Raw genomic sequence first — 22,719 nt, forward strand, 5'->3', positions numbered from 1 at the left:
CAGCTCTGGGAACACCCACAGGGAAATGCACTGTACCAATACACTCGAGCATACAATACTCAATGACCGTATTTTCTGCAGGTTCATCAATGTGTTCTCTTCAAACTACATCTGCATTTCTCCTTTATATTTAAAACATATCACCACAGACAAATTAATATTGCCAGGGTTGATTATAATGAAGAATCATTTTAAAAAAATGAGTGTATTTTAGCATTTTTATTAGTTTTGGCTAATGGCAGTACATAAAACAGAATATAACAGATTTTTTTACCAAAAGCAAGTAATTTTTGCTACTAACTATAAAACTCTGCAAATTCAAAAGTATTTTGACTCCTAAAATAAAAACCATTACAATGCTGTAACAGAAAGAGAATTGTGGCCAGTTCAGCAAGCCACCAGACAACAGCTACCTTTTGCCTCCAAGTCTTTCTTCTACCCAAGTCTTTCTCTACCAGTCGCTGAGTTTGTCTGAAACAGAATCTGAGAAAGGTAGTCTTTTCATGTCTTACCATAAACCATTAATTACAAGACCATCACAAGGAAAGTGAAGGGGAAATAGACCTTCAGAGGCATCAGGCACACTATGAATGATTGCCCCAAAGACTTGGAAGAAGAAGCAACTAGCTGTCTTAAGTAATTCAGATAGAACGGCAAGTGCCATAAACTTGTTTTTTCCTATTAAAAAAAAACAACAAAAAACCCATATGAAAATACTTCTCCTGCTAGAATTTGTAAATCAAAAATTATTTGCCTAAGAATCAAACAGAATACTTTATCCTGAACAAATATTTTAATAGATACATGATATTTCAAAGAATAAGACATTGCTTAAAATAATTCCACAGGTAGTGACCCAACAGCACTAAATGCATGGACAATCTGCTTTTGTTCCCATGTTAGAAAATACAGGAAAAAACTATCAAACCAACTTACACAGAGAGAGTTACACGTACAGCCAGTTCCCCTCTGCATACGTTTTAGATTTCACAGTTTTTCTTCAAGTAGGGGTCATAGTACTATTGCAGCTTACCACACCCTACCGAGCTTATGGGTGAAACCCGGATGTCCCAGAGTTGCTCTCCGTGGCAGAGCAGACAGCATCTGAAGCGTGCTGTGTTAAAAACGTTTAACAGAGACATACCAGTCAAATAACTTAAAAGCGGACAAATGCTGCTTTACCAGAAAAAACCCCAGATTTGTGGCAACTGAAGAACAGCATAGGATTTCACAAAGTATTCGATGACTTAAGTTTATAGTAAGTTCTTTTGGTAACTTTACGACAACCGATTCACAAAAATATATCAAAAGATTTAGAAATAAATAAGGTGTTGCGGAGTGTTTTCTGACAGTACTGCCACATTACTTTGTTTCTACACGTTCTTTCCAAAAAGCAAGGCAAGAACTTAGAAGTGCATGGTTTTCCATCTAAGTTTCATATGTAAGTATTTGACAAAATGGGACTTAACACCTCTGTGCATCTCAACATACAAAAAGGTTCTCACTTTCACTTTTGTCAAGGTTAGGAAAGGTCAAATGAGTTGTGCAAAACTTTGAGAGTAATTGCTTTTGAGAAGAAAACTAGAGCTCCCTAGCAAAGGCTATCATATTTTTAGAAAGATTCAAATACAAAGCAATTCATAAACAGTAATTTCAGGCAGGTAAAAATTTCAGCAGGTTTATATTTAATCTAGCCACCTAAGCACCACGGGAATTACACACTAGCTGTAGAAATCCTATTAATTTTTTCAAAGAAACACTAAAAAAAATTATAAAATCACAGCTGCACCTGAGCTCAAAGAAGAGAAAAAAGTTGCTATTCTATCTATTTATTAGCTGTTCAGATAACAACATTTTGTAACAGATCAGATTAGGAAATCTGATTGCTGGCTTTAGCAGAAGTAGTAGAAAAACCAACTCCTTAACCTATCAGCTACCACCTATGTAGCTGTTTGCTGTCGCTGTTATTACACACTGCAGATTCAATACCAGATGTGATATGCAGTAGAAGTCCAGCCAAGCTAAAAAAGTCTCCTTTACTATCAGTGTTAAGGAAAGTGACCTTGGCCTAAAATAAAAAAAAAAAAGTGTAACTTATCAGAGTCACTTTCAAAGTAATACTGCTAACTCCCTCTTGGAGCAAGACCTTAAAATAGCATTTGCATTGATCTTGTCAGGCACAGACCACTTAAAAATAAAAGAGAAGTGTGCTAGTATATATTTTATACTACAATTAACAGTTTGCAATGCCCTAAAAATAGTATGAAAATACTCATTAGGAATCATAGAATTTCTTAAGCATTTGGATATAGGAAACACCGATACATAGAAAACTACTCTTTGGGGTTTACCTCATTTAACAATATCAGCATTATTCAAGTTTATTTGGCTACACTAATGCCAGAAAATAGTAGGACTGATTTGTGCTGACCTACAAGAAACTCTTAAAAATTATCTGCAATAGAGTAAGAGATTTTAGGCAAACCATAAAGAATATAGGTCCCTCAAAGTTAAATCTGAAGGAAATGATGCCTGTCATATAAAATACAGTCTGCATCTTAAAGAGGCATTTCCTCTTATTTCTTTTGCTAAGACACAAGGTGTGCTTGAATATTAATTGATACTTGCAGAGGCCAAGGAAATCATCTGCACTGAGCAGACAGAAAAAGAGCTGATGGTCTCACACACACACACCTGTAAACACCGAAAAAAATGTAAAATTAACCTTGCAGGGATTCTTAGTGAGGTGACTATTACATGCCACTGAACAAGACATCACTGACAGCTGTTTATTTCTAAATGTAATATGAAGTTAAACGCAAGGAGCTAATAAGCCATATAAAAAAAATATTATCTAACAGCATATCAACCTAGAAAAGTTTCAATGTCTATTTTGTATCCCTAATACAATGGGAAATTGAAAATAAGCTTAATATAAGAATTACTAAATGAAAACAAAGTAAAATGTGTATAATACATAAAGTACCAACTGACTACATGTTATGAAATACATATCACAAGAGTTACCACAATGCATTTCCACGATAAACTCTAAAGCAAACTCCAAGTCATGTGTTGAGCAAAAGGCATCTTTTCTGGTGTAACACCACCGTAATTCAACTCCAGGAGGTCTCCTTTAAATCAGGGTATAAAGTAATCTAAAAACCAGACAGAAAGATAGAATTTAGTATTAGTTATCTTCTTACAGTTAGAAACCCAAAAGAACTGCACGCATTTTAAAAGTTACCACGAAACAATGACTTCGTCATGAGTTTGAGACACAAACAACAGGGTTTACACAACTTCAAAGACTCCTTCCATGATTCTTCCCAGCATATGGAAGATTTGAAAATATATATATATATATATATGTATGTATACACACATACACAACCACACTAATGTTTAGTTTGGCTCCAAACCATTTCACTCCACAAACTGCAGTTAAACCTCAAAAATTAAAATTAAGATTGAAACCTATGCAAACCTATCTGGAAAACACTTTTCCAAAACTTCTTAATACCAACCACAATAATGAGTAGTTAAAAGAAAACCCCTTTAAGTGGCTATTTGAACATCTTACCAAAGACTTTACACATGGTGTCCGTGAACTGCACTGCTATCTCCTTCTCCACTTTGCATCTGCATCTGCATCTGCGCCTGCATTCTTGCAATCATCTCCTGCATGCGACGAAGCTGGAAAAGTAGCACAGAAGAATCCTGTAGCCTAATCTCACCTCAGAATATGATTCTTTGCTGCCACCACACTGTTATTTATATTAAAGAGGGAATACATATCTGCATTATCCTTATCTGATAGGTAACAGTCTCAAGGTATGGCATCTTCTCTTACTGCTCTTCTTCATTCCTTAAGAGGTTGGAAATTTACTGACTGAACTAAGCAGGGTTTATTATTGTAATCTGGGATGAGATTTTTAAGCATCCCTAAATGGAAGTCTCTGCTTCCTCTGAAATTCAACGCATAAATATGATGATGCTGAAGTGATGAACAAACACTTATAGTTACTAAAGCTTATCACCAGAAGAAAAGCAGCTTGTTTATGTCCCTCCAAAATACAACTATATCTGTCACTAAAAAAAATTGTCAGGAATACTTCCCAACTCCCTTGCTACTGATGACTAGGTGGAAGCAAGTATTATTACAGGCAAACCATCCAAAGAGACATAAGCATTATTAAAACTGGTTGAAGCTCAATTTTAGAGTACTGCAACATTTAAACACAGGGCAATCAGGTAACTCAGCTACTAAGATTAATTCAGCCATGTTGTATGCACAATACTTAAATTCTTTTATTGTACCTAACTCTGACAGGTGGGAAGTCAACCTCACTAATGAAACATTTTTGGGTGTCTTTGTGCACCTACACTTTAAACTCAAACTAAACTGTTAAGCTTAACAACGAAAAGTTAAACCTGTGAAATGTTTACACTGTTCTTTCTTCATATTCCTTAAAATAAAGACTCTTTTCATTTTTACTGCAGTTATCTTTTGGGACTTGGGTAGCCACTAAGACCACCAGGAAAAGACTGAGCATCTGCTTGTGCTAGGGCAGGCCAAAAAGTCCACCCAACTCAGCCTTCTCCCCAACACTGGCTATTAGCAAATGCTGAAGAGCCTAACAGCCAGGTACACACCTCCAGTATTTCCTGACATATGCTCTCAAACTCTAGAAATCAATCTGTCAATTCTGAACTTGCTAATCCAAAAAATTCTACCTTTGTGTTTAGTGAGCACATTCATGGAGAGAGTAAAACTTTCAAGTCTCTCAGCATTTTTTAGTTTATCTGCATTCCTGCTATGCACAAAATTCCATGCTAATGAGTTCCACAATTTATAGACTATCTTAAAAGTATCTTTTTTATTTGAAACCAGCCACCTATTAATCTCATTAAGTGTGACCTGTTTCTTGTATAGTAGATTCCCATTCATCCTGCCATCTGTGATTATGTAAGCCCCTTACTATACCCTTCCCCTCTGTCATCTACTTCTCAACAAGAACATTAACCTCATCTTCCCTTGTGCAGGACCTGCTTCAGATCTCCACTTCAGTCTTTTCTGCACACTTTTTGCTATTCACTGTCCTTTTTCTAGTCCTGGCTATATCCTTGTCGGGTTAGGGGGACAATGAAAACAGCATTAGAGCTATGCATTATGGATTTATCATAGTGGCAGAATGAGAATTTCTGTTTTGTTCTTCATTCCTGACAATTCCTACCACTGTTTCCCCCTTTGCTGCAGGGCTGAACTGACTTTTTCCCAATCTGCAGTTGCTAACTTTAGAACCTTTACTCATGTGAGGATGGCTCTCCTTCCCCACACGACGTGCATTACATCCCCTGCTGATCAGTACAATGGAATCAGGCATTCTACCAGATTCCACTCGTTCCAATAAATCAGTATCCTGAGGCTCCCCTACACCTCTTCACATTCTGTTTTGTTGCTGAACCTTGAATAACTTTGTATTAACAAATTCTGTCTTTTCCTTTACAAATTACCAAGGTCATAAAAAATCATTTGACCTAAAGTAGCAATACAAGAATAAAAATTCCCCCATCACAAGAGTAGAGCTCTGTCATCTTACTTCAGCTTCTTTTTCCAGCAGAATCTGGTCTTTATTTACTTCTTCATCTTCTATTTTCCTAAAATAAGATGTATATTGTTCAATAATGTGCACACATTCCCGATTTTGAACTTCTACAGAATGCTTTGTTCACAAAAGCACGTCAGTTTTATAATACAAACAAAATTCATTGAAAGATGTTCCCCACATAGCTGTATTTTATGCTTTTAAATTATTTTAAATACATCAATTTATCCCTTACTCCTTCATAAAGTTATCTCCAGAACAAGTATAAATTTCAAAAACTGTTCCAGCTATGACTTTAAAACATGAGAGGTATTCACACGTAGGTATCAATAAAAACTGTTTCTGAACAGTATTCAAGTATAGCAGTTTACCTGAGCGTAACATTATCTTAACTGATTGCAATTTGAGTACCACACAGACACAGCCAATTCAGAAATACCGCAAAGACATACTCAATTCTTCTTTTTCATTGGTGCAATAAATCAATACAACTAAATCAAAATCTAAGTTCAAGGTAATGCTGGGCAAGCAGTTAACAAAAATATGGAAACAACATGTAAAATAACTAATGCTCTAAAGAAATTCTGTTCCTGGAAACCTGGTTACCTCCAGGCAAAACCTTCCTTTGATGCATCTCTACCCCCTCTCTAACTTCATGAACCACGTTTGCTACCAAACATCTAAAAGGCTCATAAGCAAAATCATAAAAGTAACACAACTGCTGTACATGTCTGGAATCCTTCCAGCTGGAGGAATCCTTTATCTTCTGCTCCACTTAAGACTTTGGAAGTTTGCTTATTTTTCTAGTACAGTCCCCTTTTTTTTTTTTTTGCAAGACTTCTTTTGTATAACATGTTAAAGTACAGTAAAACATTGATTACTCCTGTTAAAATTCAGTAAATGCTTTCAATCAGTATCTCGGCAAACTCTTGCTTAATTGGGACTTCCCAGTTTTACACTGAGAAAACAAACAGAAGAATATTTTAGTGTACTATATTTTCAAGATTACTGACCACTTTGGTAATAGATTTCTCCTATCCTACGTTGCAGTGGGAAAGATCTTCTAACAGATCTAATCACACAAGTGCCATCAAAAATGCAAAGCGAACAAACTGACGCTTGTTAAAAGGATAATGGAGAAATAGATTGTCAAACATTAGTGAATAGAGTCAACAGGCACTAATTGCCAGGCACTGGTGGAGAGGTAGGTGCAAGTTTGAAATAAATTCACACACAAACTACCCTCACTTACAGTAAATTTAAGTACAGCACCACTTCAGAAATGTGAAAACAAAGATAGATGGGCCACTTAACTAGACAAGATACAAGATATGGTTTAGTTTCAAAGAAAGATAGGTCAACTTAACAGCAACTTACTGTCACAGGTCCTTGGCAGAGGCAACTTTAAATCTTCTAGAAATTGGTAAACACTGTTTTGACTCTGGATGACCTTAAGTTACATTACTTCTAAGACCTCTGTATGTAACTGTTGGATAACAGGCACCAGAACTTGGCAAAAAATATTTTTGTTTAGCTTGAACTTCAGAAGACAGGACTTAAAAGTCAGGGGAGAAGAGCATGTCATCTTGCCTAAAGCAAAACTGGACTTGTAGGCCAATGCTACAGGCAGAGACAAACTCTCTATCCTGACAACTGACTAGGCATGTGACAAAACCTATGTCGACAGCATGATGGAAAAAGCTTTGCAAAATATATCAAACCCACTGAAATGGGCAATTATTAAACTCCCTAGTGGTTGAAATAAGAGAAGCAACTGAAAAATCTAAACCATGAAACTCCCAGTTTTCAACAAGAACTCACAAACTCAACTTTACAAATCCTGCTATTTTAGTTAAAATTGAGGTGTACTGCCTGTCTCTCTTACTAGGAAAGCTGTGCCCTGCCTACCATAGCTCAAAACAGGGTTGAAAGACATTAGCCTGTGACTGCTATGTCAATAAAATTATTTATTTATACCATGCTTAATAAAGCACTGCAGAAGGACTTGAGTTTCTCTTTTTAAAGACACAGTCCAAATATACCAGTAGTTAATTCTGAAAAATCCCCTTTTTTAACATAACAGCACTGACCTAACTAGCAGATTTTTTAAGACAACATTTATCATAGACATCTGCCCTACTTATTTACCTCAAACATTCTAATCCACTGTGTTCAAGCCTTAAAACAAAGCAGAGATCTAACTATACCCTTTTAATGCCACAACTGTCTCTTCAGATTTACATAATACTTTGTCTTACACTCAGTGTAAGCTGGTCGACTGAACTTGGTGCTGACTGGAGCTACAGTGCTGTCCATGATCTACCAAACTCTAGCAATGAAATGGTAAGAGAGACAGAGAGAGAGACCAAAAAATAAATTCAGAAGAGGAAGAAACCATAAGATGACAACCTGCCACCTCGTTTGAGCCTCTCAGAGCGGAAGTTCTCATAGTGAAGATCCTGGGTCACCTCCTGAAGATCTTGCATATGGGTGCTGGAGGAAGAAAAATAATTAAAAGATAAAATACACCTGTGTCACATCACATTGACCAAGACATTGACCAATACACACTGTACACCCATTTAACATGCTAATTTAAAAGCTAATTTAAGTTAAATTGGTGCAAGAAAAGATGCACAGAGGGGCCACCTCAAACCCCGAGGCAGCCCTGACATAAGCTGTTCTCCTGGGTGAGGTGTTTGATGAAGCACTGCTGGGCAGGAGAAGCAGAGTAGCAAAGCCTGAAAAAAAAAAAAAATCAGCCAGTGGACCTTTGAAGTCTAGTCCTCCGCAGAGAGATATCTACCTATAGATATATTTAAACAAGCAGAAGGTGTGAAGCAACCCATTTATGTTCTTGGGGGATCTGAATAGCAATACAACACTGTGTTCAACAAAAGAATTGGATTATTTTCACAGAGTCACCAAGTAACTCAGATTGGAAAGAACCTATAGGGCCTATGTGGTCCAATCCCCGCCTAGGCCAGCTGGGTCAAGGTTGCTCACGGCCTTCTCCAGACAAATTCTGAATATCTCCAAGGATTCCACAACTGCTCCAAACCCCCATTACAGTGTTTTGAGTATCTTCCCGGTGATTTTTTTTTTAATCTACCATTTAATTGAAATTTTCTAACTTACATTAACATGGTCCTCAGCTTCAGGAAGTCATTATGTTCCGGATTCTCCACTTCAACTACACCCCACGGGTAGAGTCGACCTCTAACTTTTTTACCTTTGGCTTCAATGAGCTGATTGGATCCCACTACACAAAATGGAATGCTGGCCTGAAAGCCAGAAATGCAAAAATTACTAATAATGAACCAGAACAAACAACTCCAAGAACAACTCTTGTTCTGCTTAGCACTGCACATTATGGTAATGAGTTCATAATGCTTTTCATTTGAAGGTGTTAAAAAAATAAGTAATTGTTACCACCATCTTCCAGATAGGGAAGCCTGGGCAACCTTTGAAGCCAGTCATACCTTCAGGAGTCTGGTCTGCTCCTTAAAATCTTCATCCTCATCTGATTCAGCATCAGGCAGATGATAAATCTTGATGCCATGCTCTTCTATTTCATCCAGAATCTGAAATTTATAAGATAAGCAGTTGAGAAAATACATATGTAAAGTTAACACTTTTAAATCTTAAGGTAAAATTACTTAATCAGTTATACAGAGTCTCTGGAGAAATTTGGGCCTTACTGATTCAAATTACTTGGCAAGTATTTGTTTTTAAACAGCATATTTCTTCATGATATTCAACAACTACTTGCCACAGACTTTGAGACAAATAATAGTGTTCAAACAAACACTGTCCTTTGTGGATTACACAGAAGAAATTGAGCTTTTTTAAACCTCTGCAATTGCTTTTTTTAAATTATAAAGCATTGACTCAGAAGTCATAATTGCTTTGAACAGCTTAAAACACCTTGCTCTTGCCTCTGAATTACTATTTAGGGGGTAGGGGTGGGAGTGTTTAAAAACCTAACTGAACTGCAGACACAACAAATACTTTTTTCTGTCTCCATGACTGCTAAGAATGGCATCTGCAGCTGGAATCCAATTTGCCATAAACCCAAATTTTGCTCTTTAAAAAAAAAAATAAGCCTTTATTTATGCAGAATTCTAGCATAATACCCATTTCAAACTAAAGTATACTTCTCTATTTTTATTGCAAGCTGGGTAGGATAACTATAAGCATTTTCAGAATAACAAAAAATCATAAAGTTTTAAATATAACAGCGAAGACTGGATCAAGTGTGCCTTCTGGCAAGTTAATTCTAACACTTCTTTCTAAATTTCATAGTTATTATTAACCCATGATGGTTTGTTGCATTCTGCCCCCACCCTCAGCAAATACAGCATCAAGTCCTGCAAGACTGAATGTGTTAAGGGGTCTTGCCAAAGGAAGAAAGAACTGGAATGTATTAGAAAAGGGTGACATAGGGGAAGTAAAACAACTCCAAAACCAGAAAAAAATCTCTGAAAATCCTATTTTTCAATCATCAGAATTCTGACTGGGTAAAAAAATATATGCACATTATAGATGCTGGTACAGATGTCGGTGCTTTGGGAGTGATTAAACAGGTAAGTGAGCAATTACCACTAGCAAGTGCATGTAAATATTTTTCCAAAGTTTCAAAATTCACTCGTAATTGTAAATGCAGCCAATCTGCCATTCTGCAGACAACATTTTAAGGACAATTTCTCAGTTAAATACATAATAAAAGGATTTACAAGATATCAAACTACATATTAAATGATGTTACATTGTACATGAGACTATATTTTTCTTGGCTAGGACACAGTAAGGTTGAAAGAATGCCCATCTCTTCAGCAACCATGCTGCTATAACCAAAGTACATTTTTTGGCAAGCTAGAAAAATACTTACCCTTTTCTTTAGTCTTTCTCGCTCTTTCAGAGAAAGCGTATCAGCTTTTGCAATCACTGGTACAATATTTACTTTGTTGTGTATGGCCTTCATAAACTCAACATCCAGAGGCTTAAGGCTAAAATTAAAATATGAAAAATTTTAAATCTAAATTACCAAAAGGCTTAAGGCTAAGATTAAAATATGAAAATAAATTGAAAACTTTTTGCAATCTAAATTACCAATTTATTTTCACACCAATACAGATCTCTCTCTTTACACAGAGAGAAAGAACGCCTTCGATTAATTTCAGCTGTTCTAGTACTTCCTTAAGTAACAACAATCTGACTCTGAAAGTTTAAGTCAACAGGCACAAACCAACTCCCCAAAGTAAAATCATTTAAAAAATAAAGTGACAGAGAAACACCTACCCATGACCAAATGGTGAAATGAAATAGAAGCAGCAATGAACCCGGTTATCTATGATATGCCTTCTGTTCAAACCACTCTCATCATGCAGATATCGCTCAAACTGCTCATCAATGTAAGAGATTATGGTCTTAAAACTGTAAAACAAATATGGATTCAAGAAATCTGCTCATTCCCAAATGCTCGATAATTTTAGTGATGTTTCAAAGGTAATATTAAAATACCAAGACATCCTGCTGATGAACCAACCTGCTGATGGACAAAAATTAATTTACGGATGCTGTAAGACTGTAAGAGTAGAAGAGCATATATCTTAAAATTTTAATCAAATTCTAGAATAACAAACTACTATGCATATTTTTGTATATATATAAAGATAAAATATACCTATGGATAACACACATCTTCTACAGCAAATTTCTCTTGGGTTAGTATTTATCTTTTGACTAGTATTGATCACACATGCTCAAGATAATCTAAGCTTCTTGTTCCAAACTGATTTAAAAATCATAGAATGGTTTTGGTTGGAAGGGACCTTTAAAGATCATCTAGTTCAACCCCCCTACCATAGGCAGGGACATCTTTCAGTAGGTCAGCTTGCTCAAAGCCCCATCCAACCTGACCTTGAGCACTTCCAGTAATGGGGTGTCCACAACTTCTCTGGGAAACCTGTTCTCACCACCATCACTGTAAAAAACTTCTTATGTCCAACCTAAATCTGCCCTATTTCAGTTTAAAACCACTGCCCCTTGCCCTGTCATTACAGGCCCCGGTAATAAGTCTCTCAATACATATAAGGAGTTTATAGGAAAGATGGAGAGAAGGGCCTTAGTAAGGTCTCCCTGGAACCTTCTCTGCTCTAGGCTGAACAACTCCAACCCTCTCAGCCTTTCTTCACTGCGGTTCCAGCCCTGGGATCATTTTTGTGGCCTTTCTCTGGACTCGCTCTGACAGGTCCATGTCTGCCTTGTGCTGGGGCCCCAGAGCTGGATGCAGGTCTCACACGAGCAGTGTAGAGGAAGAGAATCACCTCCCTCGACCTGCTGGCCACACTCCTTTTGATGCACCCAAGATACAATTGGCTTTCGGGGATGCAAGTGCACACTGCCAGCTCATGTCCAATTTTTCATCCACCAGTATCCTCACATTCTTCTCTGCAGGGCTGCTCTCAACCCATTCATCTCCCAGTCTGTATGATTTCCCCAACCCATGCGCAGGACCTTGTGCTTGGCCTTGTTGAACTTCATGAGGTCCGCACGGGCCCACTCCTCCAGCCCATCCAGGTCCCTCTGGATGGCACATCCCTTCCTTCTAGTGAATCAGCTGTACCACCCAGCTTGGTGTCATCTGCAAACTTGCTGGGAGGGCACTCAACCCCACTATGTCATTGATGAAGATAATAGATAGTATTGGTCCCACTACAGACCCTTTAAGGACACCCCTCATTACTGGTTTCCACTTGGACTTTGAGCCACTGACTGTAACTCTTTGGACACGGCCACCCAGCCAATTCCTTATCCATCTATCAGTCCGTCCATCAAACCCCACTCTCTCTTCAATTTCTGGAGAAGAATGTTATGGGGGACCATATGAAAGGCCTTACAGAAGTCCAGGTAGATGACATCAGTAGCTCTTCCTTTATCCACTCCATCATAGGCAGCCACCAGATTAGTCAGGCATGATTTGTGCTTGGTGAAGCCATATTTGGCAATATCTAATCACTTCCCAGTCTTCTATATGTTTCATCATAACTTCCAGGAGGATCGGTTCCATGATCTTACCAGACAGGGAGGGGAGGCTGACTGGTCAGTAGTTCCTAGGGTCCTCCTTTTTACCCTTTTTAAAAACGGGCGTGATGTTTCCCTTTCTCCAGTCACTGGGGCCTTTGACTGCCATGACTTCTGAAATACGATGGAGAGTGGCTAGGCAACTACATCTGCCATAGATAACCAGACGAGATGGGATGCATCTTATCGGGTCCCACGGACTTATGTATGTTCAAGTTTCTCAAGTGGTCTTGAACCTGATCTTCAGTTATACCAGGAGGGACTTCCATTTCCCCAGTCCCCTGCCTTGAGGTTCAGGGGCTTGAGAGATGTGGGAAGAGGGATTACCGTTGAAAACTGGCTGCCACTGATCTCAAGATTATTTCTCAGTACTTATTATAATGTAAATTTCTCAAAAAAAACCCAACAAAAAAGATGATGAAAATGCACTTAAAAACAAAGCACAGAATCTGAGAACACTCAAATGTAGACAAGATCTAAAGGTGGATTTTTACTTGCATTAAAGATTAGATTAATTACTTCCTCAGAGTATTGTCAAATTTCTTGTCTCCCAGTGGTTCCATTGTTTTCTGACTCTAAAAAGTCAAGGTCACTGTTCACTTAAAGCTCTTCCCAACTTAAAAAAGTTAACTAAGAAAAAAAAATAATCAAAATATCTGTTGTCTCAAAACTTACTTCAAGTTGTGTGGAAGTTATTGATGCCTCTTTACATGTAGCTGAATGAACTTATAACACTTAAATTAAGCTTCCTCAAAACTAGAAAACATGCCCATCTCTCCAAAAATCAGACCTCAAATTCAGCACTTTACATAACACACCAAAAAAATGGGAAGACAATGACTTAACAGTATAATTGAAATGGAAGTGTTTAAAAGAGCTAGGGTTGCCACTTGGGCCATCCTACTTCGAACTGCATACTGTTACTAATATAGCCCCACTTCAGTTACTTATTCCCCCACCGCCCCCAGAACAAATATGAAATGGATGTCAGTCTTCATACATAGATCAATATATACTCTGTGTACATACCAGTCTCGACAGTTGATAGCATCCCCATACCCTGGTGTATCTACAACCGTCAGACGTAGTTTCACACCCCTCTCTTCAATTTCAACTGTCGAGGCTTCAATCTGCACAGTGCGTTCAATCTTCTCTAAAAGACAGTAAACTTGATCTTTCAGAATAGAATTTATAAGACTATGTCATTTTGAGATAAACTCAAAAGATTAATTGGCAGATGCAACAATACGAATATTATTCCATGGATTACCTTCTAAAGCCTGATAATTTAACAGCAACTCAGTACTTAAGTTCTTCAGATTTTGTTAGAAGAATATATGAGATTTCATACTGTTCTTAAATATAATGTAGAAACCAAGGCAAAAAGGAGTTAGAAAAAACTGTAGGTAATAGGCAGTTTGGAGAACAATACTGAATTTAAGTATTGGATTTTTTCCTAAGGTTGAAAGTGATAAGTAATCATCAGCTAACATGATAAAGCAAGTAATTCAACAAGTAGCTAAGAGGGAAAAAACAGCATCTTCCTCTATCTTCTTACAATATTCTCTTTCACTGGATTATTGTATGCCTGGGTTAACAATAAAAAAGGGACAAGGGACTGAAGACCCTGGATTGAAAGCAGCCCTGTGGAGGAAGACTTGGGGGTATTAGTGGATGGAAAACTGACTGTGAGCCAGCAATGTGTGCTTGCAGCCCAGAAAGCCAACCGTGTGCTGGGCTGCATCCAGAGCAGTGTGGGCAGCAGGGCGAGGGGGGGGATCCTCCCCCTCTGCTCCGCTCTCATGAGACCCGCCCCCTGCAGTGCTGTGTCCAGCTCTGGGGATACCAACATCAGAAGGACACAGACCTGCTCGAGCAGGTCCAGAGGAGGCCACGAAGATGATCAGGGGCTGAGGCACCCCCCCTATGAGGACAGGCTAAGGGAGTTGGGGGTGTTCAGCTAGAGAAGAGAAGGCTCTGGGGAGACCTTATAGCAGCCTCCCAGTACTTAAAGGGGCTACAGTGGTAGGAGGGTGGGGAGGGACTCATTATCAGGGGGTGTAGGTATAAGACAAAGAGTAACAGTTTTAAAATGAAAGAGGGTAGATTTTTATTAGATATAAGGAAGAAATTCTTCCCTGTGAGGGTGGTGAGGCCCTGGCACAGGTTGCCCAGAGAAGCTGTGGCTGCCCCCTCCCTGGAAGGGTTCAAGGCCAGGTTGGACGGGGCTTGGGCAACCTGGGCTAGTGGAAGGTGTCCCTGCATGTGGCAGGGGGGTTGGAACTAGATGAGCTTTAAGGTCCCTTCCAACCCAAACCATTTTGTGAGTCTATGAAATAAAGAAGGTGAAGTTCACATTCACTAAATATCAAATCAAAGGAATCAAGTTGCAAATCCAAGCAGGCATAAACAATGCATATGTTTAGAATTGCAACAGATTAAATATTAAAGAAAGTTGTTGACTGTTTTGGTTGATTATTTATCTTACTGTGACACAATGACATTTTTTTAAGCAAAAGAAGGGATCAACTTTCTAGTTGCCAATATGAATATACCTAAGGACTAAACAGAGAGCCTATATACATCCTGGGTACAGAGGGAACCAATTCCAGCAAATCATTCAAGTATAAGGATATACATTAGAAATTATTAAAGCTAGAAGTCACTACTTGCTGTTACTGAAATCCAAAGATAAAAGCATTCAACTCCAAAAATCAATGAGAACAGAGAAACTAGAACAAAGGTGTGTTTACCAGCAGCTCCTGGGATTATCCTTTCTGGGTAGAGATCTGTCAAGAAGAGGCTGTTTATTAATGTAGACTTCCCCAATCCGGATTCACCTGTAATTCAATATAAGTTCAACATATTTACAGGAATAATTTCAACTGTATTAAGACAGTATCATCTGACTATACTTCTTTCACATATAACGTGAATCTTTTACTTTAAAAATTTACATCTTATAATTTTATGTTAGAAAAGTCTGCACGAAAAGGTTGAATAACAATTTTTACATCTCAGCTTTGTAATACACTTTTGCAGAGTTTCCACTGATGATCTGTAATTAAATCTGCTAGTCAAGTGGAGTTCTGATCAATTTAGACTTAAAATTTCCCATTTTGTGTCTCCTGATTTTTTAAGGCATACTTTTCTGCTATCACTCCAGAATGTGAAAGATCAAACACAGTGAGAAGCCAGATCCTGCCTAGGCTATATCATCAATTTGAACAACAAAAAAGGCATTGCTGAACTTCTGCACAGACAGCCATCATTAAGTGTGATTTATTTCTGCTTTTTGTGCTAATATGGCAAGAACTAAAGGGAAGAGGAATATGACACACCCACTGAACATACACACAGGGCAATTTTTTCACTGATGAAACTGGGGATTACCAAACTGTACCATAAATATGGTTTTGTTCTAGTGCTACTGACTGAGCCATGAGGAAAGTTCAAAAGCCAACTAATTAGCTGAAGATCAAGATCTTAATTGGAATAAATGTTCACAGCATAAAAAAAGACCAGGAACTCAAAGTGCTCAGTACTTGAATTCACTGAATTTTGATTTTATTTCAGGTGTTGATAGAACTAATTAAAAAAATTAGACGTTAAAAACGATGGGCCACATGATCCCTCTGACTAACACAGGTTATTCTGCAATAGGAGTCTGACAGAAATATCTGAACAAAAAAGAGATGGAATTATTTTTTAAATAAAGCCTTGACTAGGACCTGCCAGTTTTTAATGCCTTATAGAATGCACCTCTCACGATTGGATTTTATCAGTGCAGCCTTCACCAGCGAGAGACATGCAGCCCGAGTAACTCAACAGTCACATGGCATCACTCCAGCAAAACCAAAAAAAGGATGATTTTAACCAGTGGCACGTTCCATACTTTCAGTCTGGGTAAATATTACATTAAAACAAATCAGTTTTCATAGTCACTATCAAGGATTAATGAAAAGAGTAATTATTCTAACTACTGGCCACAGCAGAGTTCAGTGACTCTCAAGTGAAATAACTACTTAGATGAAGTCATAGCTTAATAATGAGAATGAGCGTGAAATTTGTTAATAAATACAAGTGGTTAGGATTTCTTTGGAGGCAACACAGTCAAGCAGAGAAACTGTTATAAACTCTAGCTCATATTTTCACAAACCACAATAAACAATAGCAGAAAAAAACAATGCAAAGAAGAATAATTATTGATTAGGACTGTCAGTGCAGATAGCTTTTAAAGAAACATTCTCCTGATCAGAAATTAAGAAGCATGGCAACTTAATGCAGAATAATAGTTCAATACAGGCATTGTGGTATAGCCCACAAGAAAACATACTTAAACCCCATGCGTATTTCAAGAGAAAGAATTCACATTCCAAACTGATGAGATAATCAACAATTTAAAGCACAGTTTATTTTATCTTACATAGACTGCCTCCCTCTGCTAGTGTATCTTAAAATATCACTCCAAATTTTCGATGACATTACTTTTCTCCAAGTTCTCTTCCTGTAGTTTCATTTATCTCTTAGAATACTGGCAGGTGACAACTGTAAAGTTAAATTTTACTCTGAGACATGGGTGAGGTTAATTGCCTTTCTGTTACTCTGACACCATGTCATTTCCCCCCTATCTACTATTTTACAAGAAGCTAGAAACAACTTAGTCTATACAATTTTACATAGCTTTCTGCCAGAACTGTTTCACATAGCACTATTTGCAATTAATCTCAAAGACATCTGGAAATTAAGTTTAGCTGCAGCAGAGAAAGCACACCTTTTGTTTCTCAGAACTGTTTGATTTTTAGGATCACCAAACAGTAAATTCTGAAGACTTACAGTAGATACCAGAATGTGAAACATCTGCTTATAGTTTGGCTTTACCCTTAGATTTTATAGGATATCCATTATGATATTATCCTAAACAAATCCGGGGAAAGATACGGTAAACAACTATGATAAAATTCTAGGAAGACAAAAATAAGGGTCAACTCTGTCCAACACTGAACTACAAGACAGAAACAGGATAAAAGCAATGCTAGGGCTGTCATTTGGCAAAACTAATGAAAGGTTTGAGGATAGACTCTTTCTGTAACTACTGGAATTCAAAACAATTAAGAACTTAAACACCTTCTATCACATACTGCCTCACCTCTCCTGCTCATTTCCACTGTGATCTCTCTTGGGCAAATCTAACACCCAAATGGGATTTACTTCTTGTGACGCCAGGTAATAAACATTCTATTAGGGTACTTTTTTACAAAGGCCTATTTTAAAATTGAGAATTACAGAGTTCAAATGCCAAAACTCAGAAGTTAGAGCTCCCAAGCAGTATGACCAGGAGAGATATGGAAGATGCTCAAGCTTGATATGGGAGCCTACTTGATTTGCAAAAATAACACGGACTTCTCAGAGGATCAAGGTATTTCTGCAGACACAGTAGATTTTTCTTTCCATTCCAGATACCAACACAGATTTTCAATGAAATATCAAATAGAATTAAACTTTAAATTATAACTGCTAATAGAAAATCAAGATCAATTTGAAAAGTAACAACTCACATCAAAACCAACTAATCCAATTATCATTCTTCTCTTACAAGAGTATTTAGAAGGGGTGGAAAGACCAGAGTTCGGATTCTTTTGAACTACAGAAGCATAAAGAACATTTGGTAGAATAGGCTCCTTAATACTATTCTCTTAATCAAGACATGCAAGCAAAGATTGTATTCAAATGCAAAAAGAGCTTAAAACTGTATTTTAAACAGAATGATTGAATCCTGTAAGACAGACAAGAAGGAAGTAACCATCACAGGAGTGCACAAGAGACTTTCTTCACTTCACCCACAAACTTATTAATGTATTCAAACATGGTTTGTAGTGTGGAAAACAACTGCTGCATGAATTAATAAAGTTAATAATAAAGAAAGTTAAATGCTACAGTACAGAAGAGCTTTCTGATGCAAGCTGAAGCCTTACAATAGTGGAAGTAACATTCATTTTAATTCCAAATTCCCTGTGAGCTAGTACTAGTTTTGAGAAAGACTACAAAAACATTTCCTTACCAACCACCATCAGAGTAAATTCAAACCCCTTTTTCACAGACTTCCGGTGGACCTGATTGGGAAGGTTTGCAAATCCAACATAGCCAGGGGTTTCTGGATTGGTAAACTGAGCAGGCTGTTGCTAAAAATAAAATTAAATAAGACAATGATAAGCAACCACTTGAGACATACTTGTTTGTATAACTGCTTTCTTCAGTTATTTCAAATGGTTTGAAGCTACATGACATGCACAGAGAAAACTACACAGGTGTTCCTACTACTCAACAGTTTCACAATGAAGAACAGAACTGCATTCACCTAGAGTTTAAAAAAAAAAAAAGTTTCATTTATTCAACTATCCAGCCAAGATCACCTTAAGTAAAAAAGAAACAAACCCCCGAACATTTATTTATTGAAGTATGAAGTGCACTCACTAATCACACACTTTTTAAACAGTATCTTCACAAACATTTAAAATAAAAACGCTTGTGTCCCATGTTTATGGACTTAAATAAAAAGGTGACTGTTTCTAATCTGGTTTTAGTACATCCAAATGAAAACCCTGAACCACTAGTGAAATGATAGCCATCTGCTGGACATCCTCTTTAGAGACCTCTTTTAAAGAGAAAATCATGGGAAGGATTTCCACAATAGTGTTTCAAGTGCCCACTACTATAAACACTGCAGAGAAATCTTTAGAACTATTAGTTTCCCTCTTCAATCACATTATTCAAGTACCCTTTAGCATTTATTTCACTCCAGTAAGCTAACATGGATGTTCTAACCATTATACCAAATGCAGGGGACCAAGAATTAGATGAATCCCAACATTTCAGTAAGATTTTAAGTTACCACATTGTTGATGAAGCATTTTACTGAAGATCAGTTGACTCTATTAGTAAATGAAGAAATTAGACCTAAGAACATCCTTTTCTTAAATGATTCCTGCTCAAAACACGGTAGCAGAACAGAAGTTTCAATGAAAATGCACCAAGGAGCTTGTATGCAACTCCATGACCAAAATTAAATCCTTCCAAGAGTATTAGTTAACTGCAGAGGTTTGTGCTCGTAGGAAACTAATATATGTTTTACATCACTCAATCTTTCAATATTATTTCTTCTCAATATGAATTCTCTCTTACTTATTACCCATAAATTTAGCATACAAACCACCATCAAACACAATGCAAGTTACCCTTGCAGATTAATACTTAAAAACAAAATATCTGTTTCACATTGTTACACTGGAAGACAGAAATGCCATTCTTACCTTGGACATTTTTATGGAAGGTAAGGAACAAATCTGGAAAAATAATAACATTCATCAGTTTATTAAAAATCATACGAGGAAAAAACCAAACACCCCACCCCCCCCCACCCCCAACAATATAATATCCACTGTTGCACATGAAATTAAAAAAGGATCATTGTTGATTGAATGTTCAGAGTTTGAAACAGTGACAAGTGCTTCACAGAGTACAAGTATTGGACTCTTCGGTATTGATGAGGGCAGAATTTTCAGCAACCATTGTTCCTATTAACATCACAGGGCAGTACATTTAAGCAACATGAATGCAGGGTGTGAAGGCACCAGATGTATGACAAACCATTTTGATGTCTGAAAAGTCCACATCCTTTCCGGAAACTAACCAAACCAAAACGCTGCTTAGACATCTTACTATGTACAGGAAACAGTTTTTTCAAAGCTAAAAAAGAACAACTCGTGTATTATTTTTTCTTCTTAAGCCTCCTTCCCCTCAACATTTCCTTTCATGCTCAAGTGTTCTGTAAAGAGCCAACAGCTTCAAAATGAAACATTTTCTCCTTCTCTTTCGTCCGGATGCTTGCAAAGTCAGTCATTTTAACTTCTGTTGCCAAGATCAGATTTTCACATGCATTACTTTGAGATAAAAAGCAGACAGCAAAAAAAAAAAATTTTAAATCTCTCATCTAACACCTCTATGCAAAAAAAGTCTCTTGACAAACAAAGACCTACCAACACAAGAGAACTTCTATCACGCTAACTTGCATGAGTTCAGGAGATCATATAATTTACTATGGCAGTATAAAAGTGTCAGCATGTGCTGTATCTTCAAGTGATGAGTGCTCCAAGTCCCCTTTCTAGTCCCTCCCCTGGCTCGCCCTCTAACCAAAAAGGTATCTGTTCCCACTCACGAAGCCCACATACCATAGTCACCTCCCATCTAGCTCACACTCACTTTACAGATTTGAAATTATGACCATCTGATTCTTTCTGTCTTCCCAGCAGATTTTTGCCAGTGAGTTCAGCTTCATGTGAAATGACACCAAATTGCTTCAATGTACAGCACCCTCCATTCTGTCCCTCTCATCAAAAAGCCATCTAGAAGTCAAAGCAACCTGTCCAGCGTCGGATGGACAGGACCCCAACCTTTTTTGTGCTAGGCAGAAGGCAAAGCTGTTTTCAAGTTGGTGATGATTTCCCGCAGCTATGGCATTTGCTTCTCAACGTTACTGTATATGTGTATAAATACACAAGTGCAACTTCCTTTACGTTTATGAAGATGCAACTTTTTAGCTCACCGTGATTAGTTCACTGTTAACAATTACCAAGCTGCTTCCCCCCCAGCCCAATAAGGCAGAGGTCAGTTCTGAGGAAGGCTTTTTGATGGGAGGGACAGATTAAAGGTCCTAACCATTGAAGCAGTTTGGTGTCACTTCACATGAAGCTGAACTTGCTGACAAAAATCTGGTGTCTTGATTACACACATGGAATAAAAACTGGGTAACGTGCTTCTCAAGTGAAGTTTCATGCAAAAAATAAAATCCAGCATCTGCAATGTCTGTATTTCAGTCAACAAGGTCACTAATGACCTATGAAGTATTCAACTACTGAAGAGGTTATCTGTGAGGCTTTTTATCATTACGCAAGACTGCTCCGATAGCAACTCTTCCTTCCAAGACTGTTGCCTGCTGAGTGATGTCATTGGTTCCTGCTTAACCATCATCCATGAGAGATTTTCAATGCCAAACAATACTAGATCCTGCTAGAGCACAGAGGAACATTCTTCTAATTCACGAGGTTTGTCTGTCACCCAACTATTTCTCAGAGGGCAGATAAGAGCGGAGGAAAGTTTCTCACAGCTACCAAGAAACGAAGGAGAGCTGTTTATGCAGATGGATGCAGTTACATTACGCTTTAATATATGGACCAAGCACAGAAATCTTCCACGGAAGATCTTTCCCACAGCATTCCCTTCAGGGCAGCGGCTGAGTGCTCCCACACAGGCAGGAGCATGCAGTCTCACAGCAGTCCAGATTTTCCTCTGGAGCTGGTCGATCATGTTCCTTACCCTCTGGTTTCAACAACCCGGATGGAGTTTTCTAGGAGAGCTTCTTCTCAAGTGCAAACGGCACTGGAGTGACTACTTCACCCGCTCTGGAAAGAGGGAACCGCATCTGCGAGGCCTTCCCATCGCCGGGTACTTCAGGCGTTCAGGCGGCCCCAAGGCCCCGGGCTCGGCGGAGGCAGGCAGGGCGCTACCCGACCCCTCCGACACCCCCAAGCAGCCCCCAGGCCGCTCCACAGCCGCCGCCACCGTCGGCCCGCTTCCTCCTCACCAGCGGCTCCCCGGCACCGCTCCCGGCCGCCCCACCGCCTTCCCTCAGCCCCAGCCCGCCGAGCGCGTCCCGCGGGAGCGCCAGAGAGGGGCTGTCCTTTACCGCCCGTCCAGAGAGGAGCCGCGCAGACGGGCCCCCGGACCCCACCAAGGAAGAGGAAGGGAAAGGGCGCACCCCCCATCACCTCACCTCAGCTGCCGGCCCACGCCTCACGCCGCCAGCGACCCCAACCTCCGCTCCCGCGCGCGCGCACCGTGAGGGGGGAAGGGGAGGGGCCGAGGCGCCCCGCCCCGCCCCGCCCCGCCGGCCCCGCCCCGCCCCGCCGGCCCCGCCGCGCCCCTGGGGCGGTACCAGTGGGCGGGGCGGAGGGGCCGCCGCGCATGC

The 22,719-nt window shown here is 38.8% G+C and overlaps 1 protein-coding gene across 2 annotated transcripts; it reads right to left on the reverse strand.

Annotated features, from left to right (window-relative positions):
* Positions 1–204: 204 nt before the first annotated feature.
* On the reverse strand, positions 205–22,596 carry SEPTIN2 (septin 2). 2 transcript variants are annotated; one of them, XM_074878097.1, is made up of 13 exons: positions 22,525–22,596; positions 20,006–20,038; positions 18,757–18,877; positions 15,449–15,535; positions 13,725–13,848; positions 10,911–11,045; positions 10,501–10,618; positions 9,092–9,193; positions 8,748–8,893; positions 8,019–8,102; positions 5,604–5,661; positions 3,584–3,696; positions 205–3,158 (listed from the first exon to the last, which is right to left on the reverse strand). In XM_074878097.1, exons 2-12 carry the CDS (start codon positions 20,012–20,014, stop codon positions 3,592–3,594), a joined length of 1,089 nt encoding a protein of 362 aa, XP_074734198.1. In that variant the 5' UTR covers positions 20,015–20,038; positions 22,525–22,596; the 3' UTR covers positions 205–3,158; positions 3,584–3,591. The 2 variants fall into 2 exon arrangements, with proteins under 2 accessions (XP_074734198.1, XP_074734199.1); XM_074878098.1 differs by lacking the exon at positions 10,911–11,045.
* Between the last annotated feature and the right edge of the window lie 123 nt (positions 22,597–22,719).

This window comes from Strix uralensis, chromosome 9, assembly GCF_047716275.1.
Source record: "Strix uralensis isolate ZFMK-TIS-50842 chromosome 9, bStrUra1, whole genome shotgun sequence".
Taxonomy (NCBI): domain Eukaryota; kingdom Metazoa; phylum Chordata; class Aves; order Strigiformes; family Strigidae; genus Strix; species Strix uralensis.

Bases quoted from the DNA above. Each gene is read 5' to 3' on its own strand.
- SEPTIN2 (XM_074878097.1), bottom strand. The intron at 15,536-18,756 runs GTAAGGAAATGT...ATTGAATTACAG, and splicing joins ATTTACTCTGATGGTGGTTG to GTGAATCCGGATTGGGGAAG. The intron at 10,619-10,910 runs GTAGGTGTTTCT...TTTTAATTTTAG, and splicing joins ATTTCACCATTTGGTCATGG to CCTTAAGCCTCTGGATGTTG.